General features: G+C 42.1%; 1 protein-coding gene across 2 annotated transcripts in view; it reads right to left on the minus strand.

Moving 5' to 3' along the window:
- The window catches only part of LOC137281767 (uncharacterized), a 33681-nt gene extending 31034 nt beyond the window's left edge, over positions 1 to 2647 (minus strand). For both annotated transcript variants that reach the window (XR_010956764.1, XM_067813372.1), the window contains exons 1-3: positions 2476 to 2647; positions 1154 to 1254; positions 213 to 341 (exon numbers count right to left, since the gene is read on the minus strand). Coding sequence is in view for 1 of the 2 variants with exons in the window: in XM_067813372.1 (XP_067669473.1) it covers positions 213 to 341; positions 1154 to 1252 (228 nt within the window). In the remaining variant the exon portion in view is untranslated. The remainder of the gene's footprint in view (positions 1 to 212; positions 342 to 1153; positions 1255 to 2475) is intronic.
- Between the last annotated feature and the right edge of the window lie 10111 nt (positions 2648 to 12758).

Consider the following 12758-nt stretch of genomic DNA (forward strand, 5'->3'; position numbering starts at 1 on the left):
ACAGCAATCTGAAACTAATCACGTCTGGATCAGACAATCCAGTGATCAACAGCATCGATCTACACAGCTGGGATACGATGATATGTGTCATCCAAGCCAGCGAGTCTGACCACCTGATCCCGTTAGCTGTCTCTTTCGACAAGCATGGGTTATTGAAGATCAATTCTGACACGGGATCTTCACGGGTAAGAAGTTTCAGCATAACACCCTACCTGGTCCATCTGATCATGACCAAAGATGAGATCCTTCACACCCTTGCCGTAGAGAGCCTCTGCTGTCTGCAGTCCCCTCCTCTCGCCCTCCTCCACACTGCCATATACCGGCAATGGGTACCCGGTAGTCTGCGAAACGAAATGAAATTAGGTTAGCGTTTATACATCTTGATGTTAAGCATTAAGCACATATTCTACCAAAATCTGATTGGACATCAAATTATAAAACACTTCTGATGGATATAGTTTTTGACGGGTGCGAAGCCGCTTTAGCTGAGGTTTATAGAAAGCATCACAAACGATTTTAAAACAATGAGTCCTGCTTTAGGTAACCTTACTCAAAAGTAGTACTGAATGAGAATTTCACGGATTTAAAGTCATTCTATCATACAAACGTGGCAAGTCTAGATACCAGTCTGCTAGTGGGACAATGCGCTAATTTCATTGATATTTTCAAGATAATTATCAACAAATAATCATCAACGTAGGGACTTGTGCATAAATTATAGGTTACAAAACATACAATTGTGAGTCAAAGATCTCCCAGCATATTCGTGGCAATACACACTGGGGAAGGCCAGTCGTAGGACACTGAATACTGACTGGGGTCGAAAGTGACTTAATATCTTAAGTGAGTGATTAAGGTTTTGCGCGGTTTTTTATTAATAATGAAACAGTATCACAAAGGACACTAAGAAGTAGGTTTTAATTGATGTGTGTGACATGGGTCCTTGATGTGACGAGAGGTCCCTTAAACCACTAGACTACCCCATAACCCCCGTAATATATTGTGCGACAGCATGAACGTCACCGCGTCTGAAACGTCATAAACCTTCCTTCCAATGCAGTTTCATGTTGGCTACACACTTCCAATGCCTGCTATATTTATGAGTAGTTTAATGAAGTGAAACATATCAATCATTTTTTTAGTTATTACTCACCCCTTTGTAGTATTGGACGCTCAGCTGGTCGTTGTATCCGGTGCACGATGATGCCGATAACAGAACCGCCAGCACAACACAGGACGTCATTGTCCACATTTCTGAAAAATATGAATATTAAATACTGTGAAAAACTATCTGTCATAGTCAGCAGGAAAATGGTGTTGAATTCTGTCGCCATTTTTTAAACTCTCAGAGGAGCATTTGATAACATGAAAAGTTGAAATATACCTCACCGCGTTATCATAAAACATGGATGCAGTAGGAAAATCTTGTGATACCAAACCACACCTGAAATATATGATTATCACGATAAAGTAAGGGAAAGTTCAAAGATCTGATAATATCGTTTGTACAGATAGAGGATGTGGCGTGTATATACTGAAGAGCAAAAGAAACGCAACTCTGATTTTTGTTGTGAAGTTTTTAAATAGAAGCCATAAATATGAACGCTTACTTTTATGAGACTTCATCTCTTGCGTTTCTTTGCTGTTCAGTATATGATATATATCGTGGTCATCTAAGGTATACCTGATTTTGGACGATCTCTGAGTTTAAATCTGTTTTCACAACAGACATATCTTAGCCATATTGTGACTTATAAAGTTACAATAAACACAATTAATTTATAAACATAGAACTGTCGACGAGGGACATTCAGACTATATAGGTTGAACGATCCCTAACAATATCAGGGTGCTCTTGAACAATCTGAAGATAAGAAGATGTCGATCTAGATACGTAAGTGAAGGAGTATGATTTTACGCCGTTCTTATCAATATTATAGCAATAGAAGGTTGGGGACACAAGATATATGCTTCACACATTCTCAGCATGTGAGAATCGAACCGGCGCTTTCAGCACGACAAGCGAACGGTAACCACTTGGCTACCCCACTGCCTGGTAGATACACCATGATGATGATGATGATGATGTATAGCATACACAAACTATTTATCCACTACCCTAACCTTATCACATGTATTAACTGATGATCAGTACTTCATCGAAGTATCGTATATTCTCCCACCATGACACAACATACGACAGGACCTCCCCCCCACCCCCCACCCACACACACACACCCCACACCCCTTCCACACACACCCCACACACTCAGCCAAGAACCAAGATCTACTTAACTGGGATGAAATGATGACAACGTACATAGACCACACAACAGCTGTATCCTATGGATTTCACAGAGATGTATGGCACACGAATATACGTGTCAACGCCCCTAACCTGACTAGGAACGGGAAATAACACCATGTGAAATGAACTAACGTTCACTTGTGTCTCCTTATCACGATTTTACATACCATGTGTCGAGAGCTATAAATCCCGTGTGTCGAACAGCGAGTCCCATACGTCCTACATAAGGAAGATATCAAAGTTAGACACCTGTATCATTCTATTCACTGCTGAGAATGTAACTGACATCATCGTGTACTACAGCCGTGATGGCGGAGACAGCAGGATGTGACCTCCATATGAGTCCTTCCGCCATAGTTGTATTGTGTTTACATGTCACGCCTCTCTACACTGTACCTCTCTCCGCCGTCAGAGAAGTGTATCTGTACATATACACAACTGACGGAAACTGACCGTGAACTTCGATCAGTCCATATCGACTATGTGTGAACAGACTGTAAATAGGTAGCTGATTCTGATTCCTAAATTACATCATATGCTTGGTAGCATTTAAAAACGTGGCTTGTAATATTAATTGATCATACTGTGTACGACTTTGAAAACATAGTAGTGGGGGCGGTGGGATAGCCTTGTGGTTAAAGCGTTGGCTCGTCACGCCGAAGCCCCGAGTTCGAATCCCAACAGGGTACAATATGTGAAGCCCATTTCTGGTGTGATATTGATGAGATACCGCTAAGAACGACGTTAAACCATACTCACTCGCTCTCTCACTCACTCACTCACTCACACATACACACACACACTCACTCACTCACTCACTCACTCAGAGAATAGTGCCTCGGAAATGTAATACCATGATTAACCGGACCCGTTATCGTCCAGATCACAAGGTTTCTTGATTACCAAGGTCGAGCGTTTCTATCCACAGGATCAAACAGAGAGGTGTTAAAGGACATCACTACCCATAAAGGGCCCCTTTTGAAATTGCCTGCAGTGAATTACCTTGGGTTACACGGGTGTTTCGCAGTTTTAAACGTGTTTTTTACTTAATCATATGAAAAGTATGAGACAAGACACGGTTTGTGCTAAGGATCTGAACTTGTACAGTTCAATTATTACGAATGCTCACCTCACAAGGAAACACGGGCCAACAAAACCTGGCATCTCAAAATAGGAAAAATAAACTCATGGGTTGTTAGGATACCAAGGTCCACATTACACAAATCAATAATGCATAGCGAAATAGATTCGCTTGATTCATCAATCATTTGTGTAAACACGTCATACCACCAGAAGGCTACACGCCAATCAGTCCAAAAGCTATTCATCATACAAAGAAACCTCGTTAACCTGGACACTCAGAGAGGAGTGTCTGCATGGCGTCAACGTTGAACGTCTACAGAGCGTCAACGTTGAGCGTCTACACAGCGTCAACGTTGAGCGGCTACATAGCGTCAACGTTGAACGGCTACATAGATTCAATATTGAGCGGCTACATAACGTCAACGTTGAGCGTCTACACAGCGTCAACGTTGAGCGTCTTCATAGCGTGAACGTTGAGCAGCTACGTAGAGTCAACGTTGAGTGGCTACATAGCGTCAACGTTGAGCGTCTACACAGCGTCAACTTTGAGCGTCTTCATAGCGTGAACGTTGAGCAGCTACGTAGAGTCAACGTTGAGGGGCTACATAGCGTCAACTTTGAGCGTCTACACAGCGTCAATGTTGAGCGCCTACAAAGCGTCAACGTTGAGCGCCTACAAAGCGTCAACGTTGAGGGGCTACATAGATTCAATGTTGAGCGGCTACATAGCGTCAACGTTGAGCGTCTTCATAGCGTCAACGTTGGACGTCTACATAGTGTCAACGTTGAGCGTCTACACAGCGTCAACTTTGAGCGGCTAAATAGAGTCAACGTTGAACGTCTTCATAGCGTCAATGTTGAGCGGGTACGTACAGTCAGCGTTGAGTGGCTACGTAGCGTCAACGTTGAGCGACTACATAGCTCAACTTTGAGCGTCTACATAGCGTCAACTTTGAGCGGCTACATAGATTCAACGTTGAGAGGCTACATAGCGTCAACTTTGAGCGTCTGCATAGCGTCAACGTTGAGCGGCTACAAAGCGTCAACGTTGAGCGTCTACACAGCGTCAACGTTGAGCGGCTAACTATAGTCAACGTTGAGCGTCTTCATAGCGTCAACGTTGAGCGGCTACGTAGAGTCAACGTTGAGAGGCTACATAGCGTCAACTTTGAGCGTCTACATAGCGTCAATGTTCAGCGGATACAAAGCGTCAACGTTGAGCGTCTACATAGCGCCAACGTTGAACAGCTACATAGATTCAATGTTGAGCGGCTACATAGCGTCAAGTTTGAGCGTCTGCATAGCGTCAACGTTGAACGTCTACATAGCGTCAACGTTGATGGGCTACATAGCGTCAACTTTGAGCGGCTACACAGCGTCAACTTTGAGCGGCTACACAGCGTCAACATTGAGGGGCTACATAGCATCAACGTTGAGCGACTACATAGCGTCAACGTTGAGCTGCTAAATAGAGTCAACGTTGAGCGCCTACATAGCGTCAACGTTGAACGTCTACATAGCGTCAACGTTGAGTGGCTACATAGCGTCAACTTTGAACGTGTAAACAGCGTCAACGTTGAGCGTCTTCATAGCGTCAACGTTGAGCGTCTACATTGCGTCAACTTTGAGCGGCTACACAGCGTCAACGTTGAGCGGCTATATAGCGTCAATGTTCAGCGGCTACATAGCGTCAACGTTGAGCGTCTACATAGCGTCAACGTCATAGGGTTGAACGTATTTAAATAATGATACACTTTCTCCTGGTTTTATAGTATTAATGGAACTACAGCTTAAGGTGTATATAGACAATTCAGTTCCGTATCCATCTTCAGCTCATTTGTTTCAGGTAAGGCTTGCAAATTAAAGCCACTTGGTGACAGTTTTTCATGAATTTGCTCACGAGAGACACTATTTTCATCAGTTGTTGAATGTCAGCAAACATCATATTATGCTGACGACTACGTGAATCTTAACAAAACAATTTATTCGAAAATGGTTAACACTAAACTAGCGGCCAAAAGAAACGCCACCAAAATATAAACGACGTCATCAACCGCCAACAGCATTGGACATCCAGTCAGCAGACAGACTGTGTCCTGCCTACTCCGCATTCATGGTCTCCGTGCCAATCAACCATTTAAGGTCATGACGTTGACGTGCCAACACCGACGTGCCAGATTGAGATGAACCCGGGCTGTGCCACACTGGCAGCAGCGAAACTGGCAAAGAGTGAACTTTGATGACGAGAGCAAGTTCCAGCCCTTCAAGATCTGTCACCACTTTTGGGAATAACTGGGACGTCGTATTCGGAAACGCCCAAATCATTGACGAGGAACGCTTTGGGAGTTGAAGAAATGGTGTGGGATCCCTAATCAAGAAGCAAGAAGACTCAGCTACTCAGTTGGACGTCGGATTCGGGCCTGCAGCACTGCTGGGGTGACCACACCCGGTATTGAACAACATCTGTTGCCCAGTAGGTTGTAAACGCTCTCAGTCGATTCTGCATTGGTGATCGAATACTGGATAATGCACTCCAGTGTCATTCATGTGATAATAGAACACGATCAACGTCGTTTTTCTTGTTGATGTCCATTAAATACTGTTGCTGGATGATCGCTTTTTACAATAAAACATCTAATGTTACCACAGTTTGCTTAGGTTTGATTTTAGACCAGAAAAATATTTGGTGGCGTTTCTTTAGGACACTAGTTTATATTGACACTTTTCTCGCGACAGTCATCCGCCCCCCACAACATGGCGTCTTGGTTTTCCTGAAATGGACGTTACAACCAATAGACTTGAGACAGGGGTGAAGTCCAAACCTGGATGATGCTAGAAATCATTTCTGTGAACCTTTGGAACCTGTTAGGGTCATAACCAGAGCTGGATGAGCTGATGAAGAAGGGGGCTAACACTATCATAGCATGTGGTTTCACATCTTTAAATAAAAACTTCGGTTTGGTGAACCTTCATCATTACAAGATCTGCCATAAAGGTCGTATAATGATAAGGTTCCAGCGGGACGGTAATCTTTGAAAATGACAAATTCTTAAACCGTCTGTAACTCTCCGCTCGATATGTCATGTATTGACATTTTGACGTTCATCAAGAAATGAATGACATCTCGCTTGGTAGTGTTTATCTAGCGACGTTACCTGCTACTGTCAATATCACACATATGTTCATTTGAAAACTGGTATATATTGTTTCTTTATATCGATAGCAAAATACAGGCTAGGCATACATTGACTCACGTCGAACCCTCAGTATATGTTATACGTGTGTGTGTGTGTGTGTGTGTGTGTGTGTGTGTGTGTGTGTGTGTGTGTGTGTGTGTGTGTGTGTGTGTGTGTGTGTGTGTGTGTGCCTGCGTGTGTGCATCCGCGTGTGTATGAATTTTTTCACTAACTTGGGGAAAACAAATGTGCAAATGTTATGCAGAAGCATTGCTCGAGGATCATGCATCAAAATGCTGAAAAGCATGTGCAATTATCATGCACGTGAACAACAGTGGTTAAAGTTTTCTTCAGTATTCGCCAAGCTTCACTGAGTTTCATCATTTATTGAACTCGTGATAACTTTTTCCTTTTTAACGAATTTGTTTACCGATACATGCGGTACCTTCAAACAGTATTGATTTTTTTGCCAAATATTTGTGAACAGTTGACTGAAGTAAGTAGGTACATTTACACTAGTGAGTGTAAACTTTTGATGGTTAGTATCTGATTTTACTTCCGAAATACAGAAACTTTCCTAAATTGTATTTTTATTTGCTGTGATATTGATGTATTCCAAACATACAAACATAGATACATACACGCACGCACACACACATATACATACATTCATACATACAAAAATTTATAAAGCGCCCTTTATCAATGTGATTGCTCAGAAGCGCTATCTGAGTCCACTTTAGCCATGTGCAGAGGTGAATAGGTGCGTCTTGAGACCACTTTTAAAATTTGATAGTTCTATTTCGAAGCGAAGGATGGATGGTAAATTGAAGAACGGTCCTGCTCTAGAGAAAGATCTGTTACCATATGATTTAGTTCTAGTTTATGGTATTTCAAGGAGAGACTTGTCTCTTGAATGCAGTGATTTACTTGAGTGGTATGGTGTCAAATCTGAGAGGTATTTTAAAGCTAGACCGTTGAAACCATAACATATCAGTATTTGCAAAATTTGAATGCACAAACAAGTTCACTGTGTCAAAATTGATACTTGCATGTTTATTCTGCACAAAGTTCTTTATCTCGACAATTACATATCTTTCCGGTGTTGGGCAAAAGCACCTGTGGCAAAAATCCTATTGGTCAAAAACCCACCAGGGCGTAAATGCCCCACTTGAATGCACACCTCATGTTTGTTATACAACATGTACACAAACATCCCCATCAAACAAAACATATAGGCTTCAAATCTGGTGAAGGAAACAAACTAGAACCATATTCTTGTGGACAGTTCTCACACCTGTTCAACTGATTTATGAGATAGGCGTATTTCCTCAAAGAGACACATAGATTTTCTCACAATGAACAATACCATACAGCCATAGAGTTAGGACCATAAAGCTGAAGTTACACTTAGCTGGGAGACCAGGCGAGAGAACTAGAGAGAACTCCTGAAATCCCATACAAGGGCAAGTAAAACCTGTGGGTAACTGCAGTGTAAACACACCCTGGGAGGGTGGATTCTGAGGGGCACAGCATGGTTCTGACGATAGCACAACGCTCCTCTTGATGTTTGTATTTTCATGAAACGTTTTTTTCGTCAAACAATAAAAATGTCTGCAATATAATCTATGTTTTTGCTTACAAATAAGGCTCTATTCTTCTTGGGGATATTTTGAGGATGGCCTTTCACCCACGGGTTATTTAACCTATAGATCTCTTATTCACAAGGAGGGTTTTTCTGTCTTCAGTCTTGCAATAATATTCATGCTAAAATATCGTCAGGTTTCTATTGATGACACGTAAAGTTCGGGATCTTTGAGTGGCATTTGAAAGTTATACACGTGTGGAAGAGAGTATTTTATGGATATCAACGTTATTGCGATAAAGTAAAATCACAATGTGCTCTAATATGTTCCGAAACCTTTTAATCAACACTTTAGAGTATTATCATACTTCTAACAGCATTCACATTATGAATAAAATATTAACACTACTGTGTTTTACCCCAAATCCACTTCCCAGTACTTTATATATAAAATCAAATATAAAACACTACAACCGGTGTGATCTCCTAGACAGTGTCTGACCGTTTTTGGATTAACTAAAAGACCGTCAATCAAACTACAGATTTACTCAGCCGAGGAAATTAGATACAAGAAAAAATATATGTAGTGAAAACAGACATAGAAAGGGACATTGCTCAAGGCAAGAATCATATAAAGCGGACAACGAGCCAGTGCCGCATGGAGCCTCTACATAAAATGAGTCATTGTCCCCCAGCCTTGCCCAACTGCTGTATCTCGTTAATCCGGCGAATGAGTGTGGCTAGTATCTCGAATAAACGGTATTTCATGTATGAGCACAAGACAGAAAAAAACATTTACCCAGGAATAAGAATCTCTGATGATCCGACTTCCGTGTTGGCAATCGCCTGAGGTGGTAGGGAAACTATATATGACACACTGTAAAGTTATGAAGTTATCGTATTCCGTGAAATATACTAACCGGTCGGTATGACTGTTATTCAATACACTAGAAAAACCGGTTCAGGTTTTAGTCAACTGAACTTCAAACATGACAAGACATTTAACGGCTTTAAAAGCAGGCATAATATACTGTTTACGGTCAATGAAAATACTTGAAGCGATTTGAGATAGTTCTTAAAGGGCCGTGGCCGCTTTGTATCAAGTTTTAATCAAAGAACTATGTTCTCCCCTACATATCAACGAGTTCGTCATAAGCGGGTCAGGTTAGTGGTTCTATAGGGAAAGGTGACGCTTAGTCATGAAAGACCTCGTGTTTACCAACAAAGGCCCCAGGGCGTGTGTCCACCTCGGCGATCATTCAAACTAGGTCACCGTGACCTTGTGGAGCATGAAAGTGTCTAGTTTTATGCAACATGGTGTCAACTCACGAACGACGCTTGTGTGGTGTCACCTTACTGTGTCCCCGCCCATCTGTCACGTCGTTGTGACGGTGCTGATGATGTTGCTGTGGGGTGTAGTTTGTACAACCTGTTGCCCCGGGAGCTGATAGTGCAAACACTAGTGCGGCGAAGAATGCAGGTCTTTTGACAAGGTGGGCGGTTGATCGGATCGGGGCAGGTTATCGAGAGTACATGCGTGATTAGGGGGTGCAGGGCGGGGTGTCTGTGTCTGTGTGTGTCTGAGTGTGTGTGTGTGTGTATGTGTGTGTGTGAGAGAGAGAGAGATAGAGAGAGAGAGGAGCATACCAAAACATAAGTCTCATTAAGTTATTCAGACACTGACCTACTTTTCAGCCGATCCGATTTTTCTCGTGTGAAAGTGTAAATAGACACTTCCAACAATTCTAGTTAAACTGAGTTTCAATTCCTTGTTTCATATGGAAATGATATTTATAAATGAATTGTAATCATAAACTTTAATAACACCGTCTTTCTATACTTTATGTCGAGGTTCAGGCAGCATATCTTAACTATGGAGTCGCAGACTGCCCCTGTATGATGAGGTCGTAAAATGAGTCACAATGTATCTGGCACACTGGTTAAACCTGTTATGTATTTTTTGCGCTTATTCACCGTAGTCCTGTGACGCACAATGAGGCTGATGTAATATCAGTTCCGTCAGAGACCGCCAAACTTTTCTAGCGGCAGAGCCTCGTTTTGAGATTTCCACGATTTCTAGGTTTCCGTTTGTCAGAGCTCGCAGTACGACAGAGCACGCCGTACGACGTGTTTGCTAGGATTAGAAGGAGCTTAGTGTTGCAATATTCAAGTGCATAGACTTATCAAATCATACTGATTAATATTTATGCATCCAGTTAAATGACATAGTTTAAACATTCTGGACTGGTTATCGCACTAAGTTGCGCAATAGGACGGAACCAAGTAAACAGGAAACGAGACTGTTATCTAGTCAATGTTTTGACATGGGAGGGAGGGAGAGAGCGGGAGAGAGATGGGGAGGGGGCGAGAGAGAGCGAGAGGGCGGGGTAGGGGGTGGGGAGGAAGGGGGCTGGCGACACTGCCGTGGAGCATAATAAATTAAGGAGGGGGAGGTTGGCTGGTTGGCTGGTTTGCTGGTTTGCTGGTTTGTTGCTTAACATCGCACTCTGCACTATTCCACCTATATGGCTACGGTCTGTAATTGTCTAGTCTGGGCCAGACAATATGGTGATCAACATCCAAGAACATGCATGAACATCGATCTTGGCAAATGGGATACGATGACATGTGTCAACAAAGTCAGTGATCCTGAACCCCCGATCACGTTAGTCGCCTCTTACAACAAGCATTGGTTGATAACGAGAGGGAAATGGGATCCCTGTCTGATCCTCAGTCACTAAATATATATAAGGTTTATTAAAATACAAACGAGCACTAGTGAGAGATCCAGATTCTTGAATCTGAGAAAATATAGACTTGCTTCATCGTGGGCTTTAGCATTGTAGAAAGGACGAGGCAGAGGGGAAGACAATGTCGCTGGTGGACGCAATAACAGTCCAATGGACTTGTGCGCTAACTGCTGCTGCATTTTGGCGGAACCGTGTGAGGAACTGGGCACTGCAACACTGCTGTGTTTTTGTATTGGAGAAATGGTAGAGAAAGCGGAACAGCAGCACCACTACACAGCTGTTTTGGGTCGAAGCACTCTTAGCTCTCTTTTAGGGAATCTTTAGTCCTTAAAGCACTATTGGGACGCGGAATATCATCTCTTGTTTTATTTTTATGGGAGGGAAATGAAGTGGAAAGTCTTTAAATTACTTGATTGTTGCTGTGATTCTTTTCCAGAAAAAAGATCCGTATGCCTGAGAGGTATGGGTAGGACAAAATGCTGGTACAGAGTGCAGGTAGAACTGCTATGTCTTTGGGGAAATGTGAGCTGCTTGCACTAGTCCAGACTTACGCTGGTTTTATATTATCGTGTTACCTCACTCTGATACCTTGTTACCATAACAATTACGCATGAATACCCCACTCACACACAGAGTACTGACACCTTGTTGTACCTATTAATGCCGAGCGGCAGGCAGGGACCAACAAGTACCATATTTCAACGTCTTTTCGTATGACAAATTCATAGTGAAGAAAACATGTACATGTATGAAAAGAATGGAGATTTAGTCATTTGACAGATTGCTTGTGTTCAACACAAATTAGATTTGCTTTAAATACGTTTCCAATTTCTTGTGAGTGTCCGATAAAACCACTACACTTCATTACAGATGCATCGGTTCTGCTTTAGTTCACTTCCGATAATAGATCGGTTCTCTCAAGTGATACTATCAACTTCCAAATAAAAGAAACATAACTCTTTCTTTAATGTTAGGAAACTCCGCTGATTGTACGATTTTGACCACAATGCGCATGCGCCAAGGGATAAACGCATGTAAAGTTTTTAACCTTGTGTGCCTTCATACAACAATGGTTAAAATAACGCACGAAAATGTCATGGAAAGGAAATTTACAGCAGAATTCACGTGCAAGTTGTGATTATTTTGTGCCTTGACATAGGGTGTGAAAGGTCAAACATAAATCAACATTTTGACATGTGTTTGTTGACTAAATGGGAGTGGGAAAATGAAGAGACTGAATGTTGCCAGTCTCAGCACCGCCATTGGACGTTTTGAAGCTGGAGACTACAAATCTGCAGCTGCACGTCATTCAACGTACATTAAAGCGCCGTGTCTTGGATGTAAATGTTCGCTTCAATTCAGTCAAAGATCTCACGAGAACTGGCAGACCAAGAGTAACGGTTCTTGCACAAGATGTTACAGTAGCAGCATCATGGACAAGCTATTGAAAAATTGAGACAGAAAATTGAGCTTGGTACTTATCGGAGATTACAAAAATACAAGCCAGTCCTAAAATGTTTGTAGAATCCACATGTCATTTATTCCTGCTTTTTTCCGAGTTTATTTTGGATTTGTTTTTTAAGACTATGTTAACGAGACAAAACAGCAGTGCATTTGATATACCCTGCTGTATACCGACCAAAAGGCGCCTTCAGAGCTCACTAAAGGTTAATATTTCACACACAGCGATAAAACAACTGTGATGTCAAGATGAAATTGCATGCATGGTTGGTTTTTTTGTCTTTGGAAATAACTAAAAGCCTTTGAGACTTTGGATCACAGCTGGTTAGAGTAGAATCAACTTATGCATTCCATTCTTGTTCGTTTCTGCATTCTGCCACTGACGACGTCTTGCA

This window comes from Haliotis asinina, chromosome 4, assembly GCF_037392515.1.
Source record: "Haliotis asinina isolate JCU_RB_2024 chromosome 4, JCU_Hal_asi_v2, whole genome shotgun sequence".
NCBI classification, from domain to species: Eukaryota; Metazoa; Mollusca; class Gastropoda; order Lepetellida; family Haliotidae; genus Haliotis; species Haliotis asinina.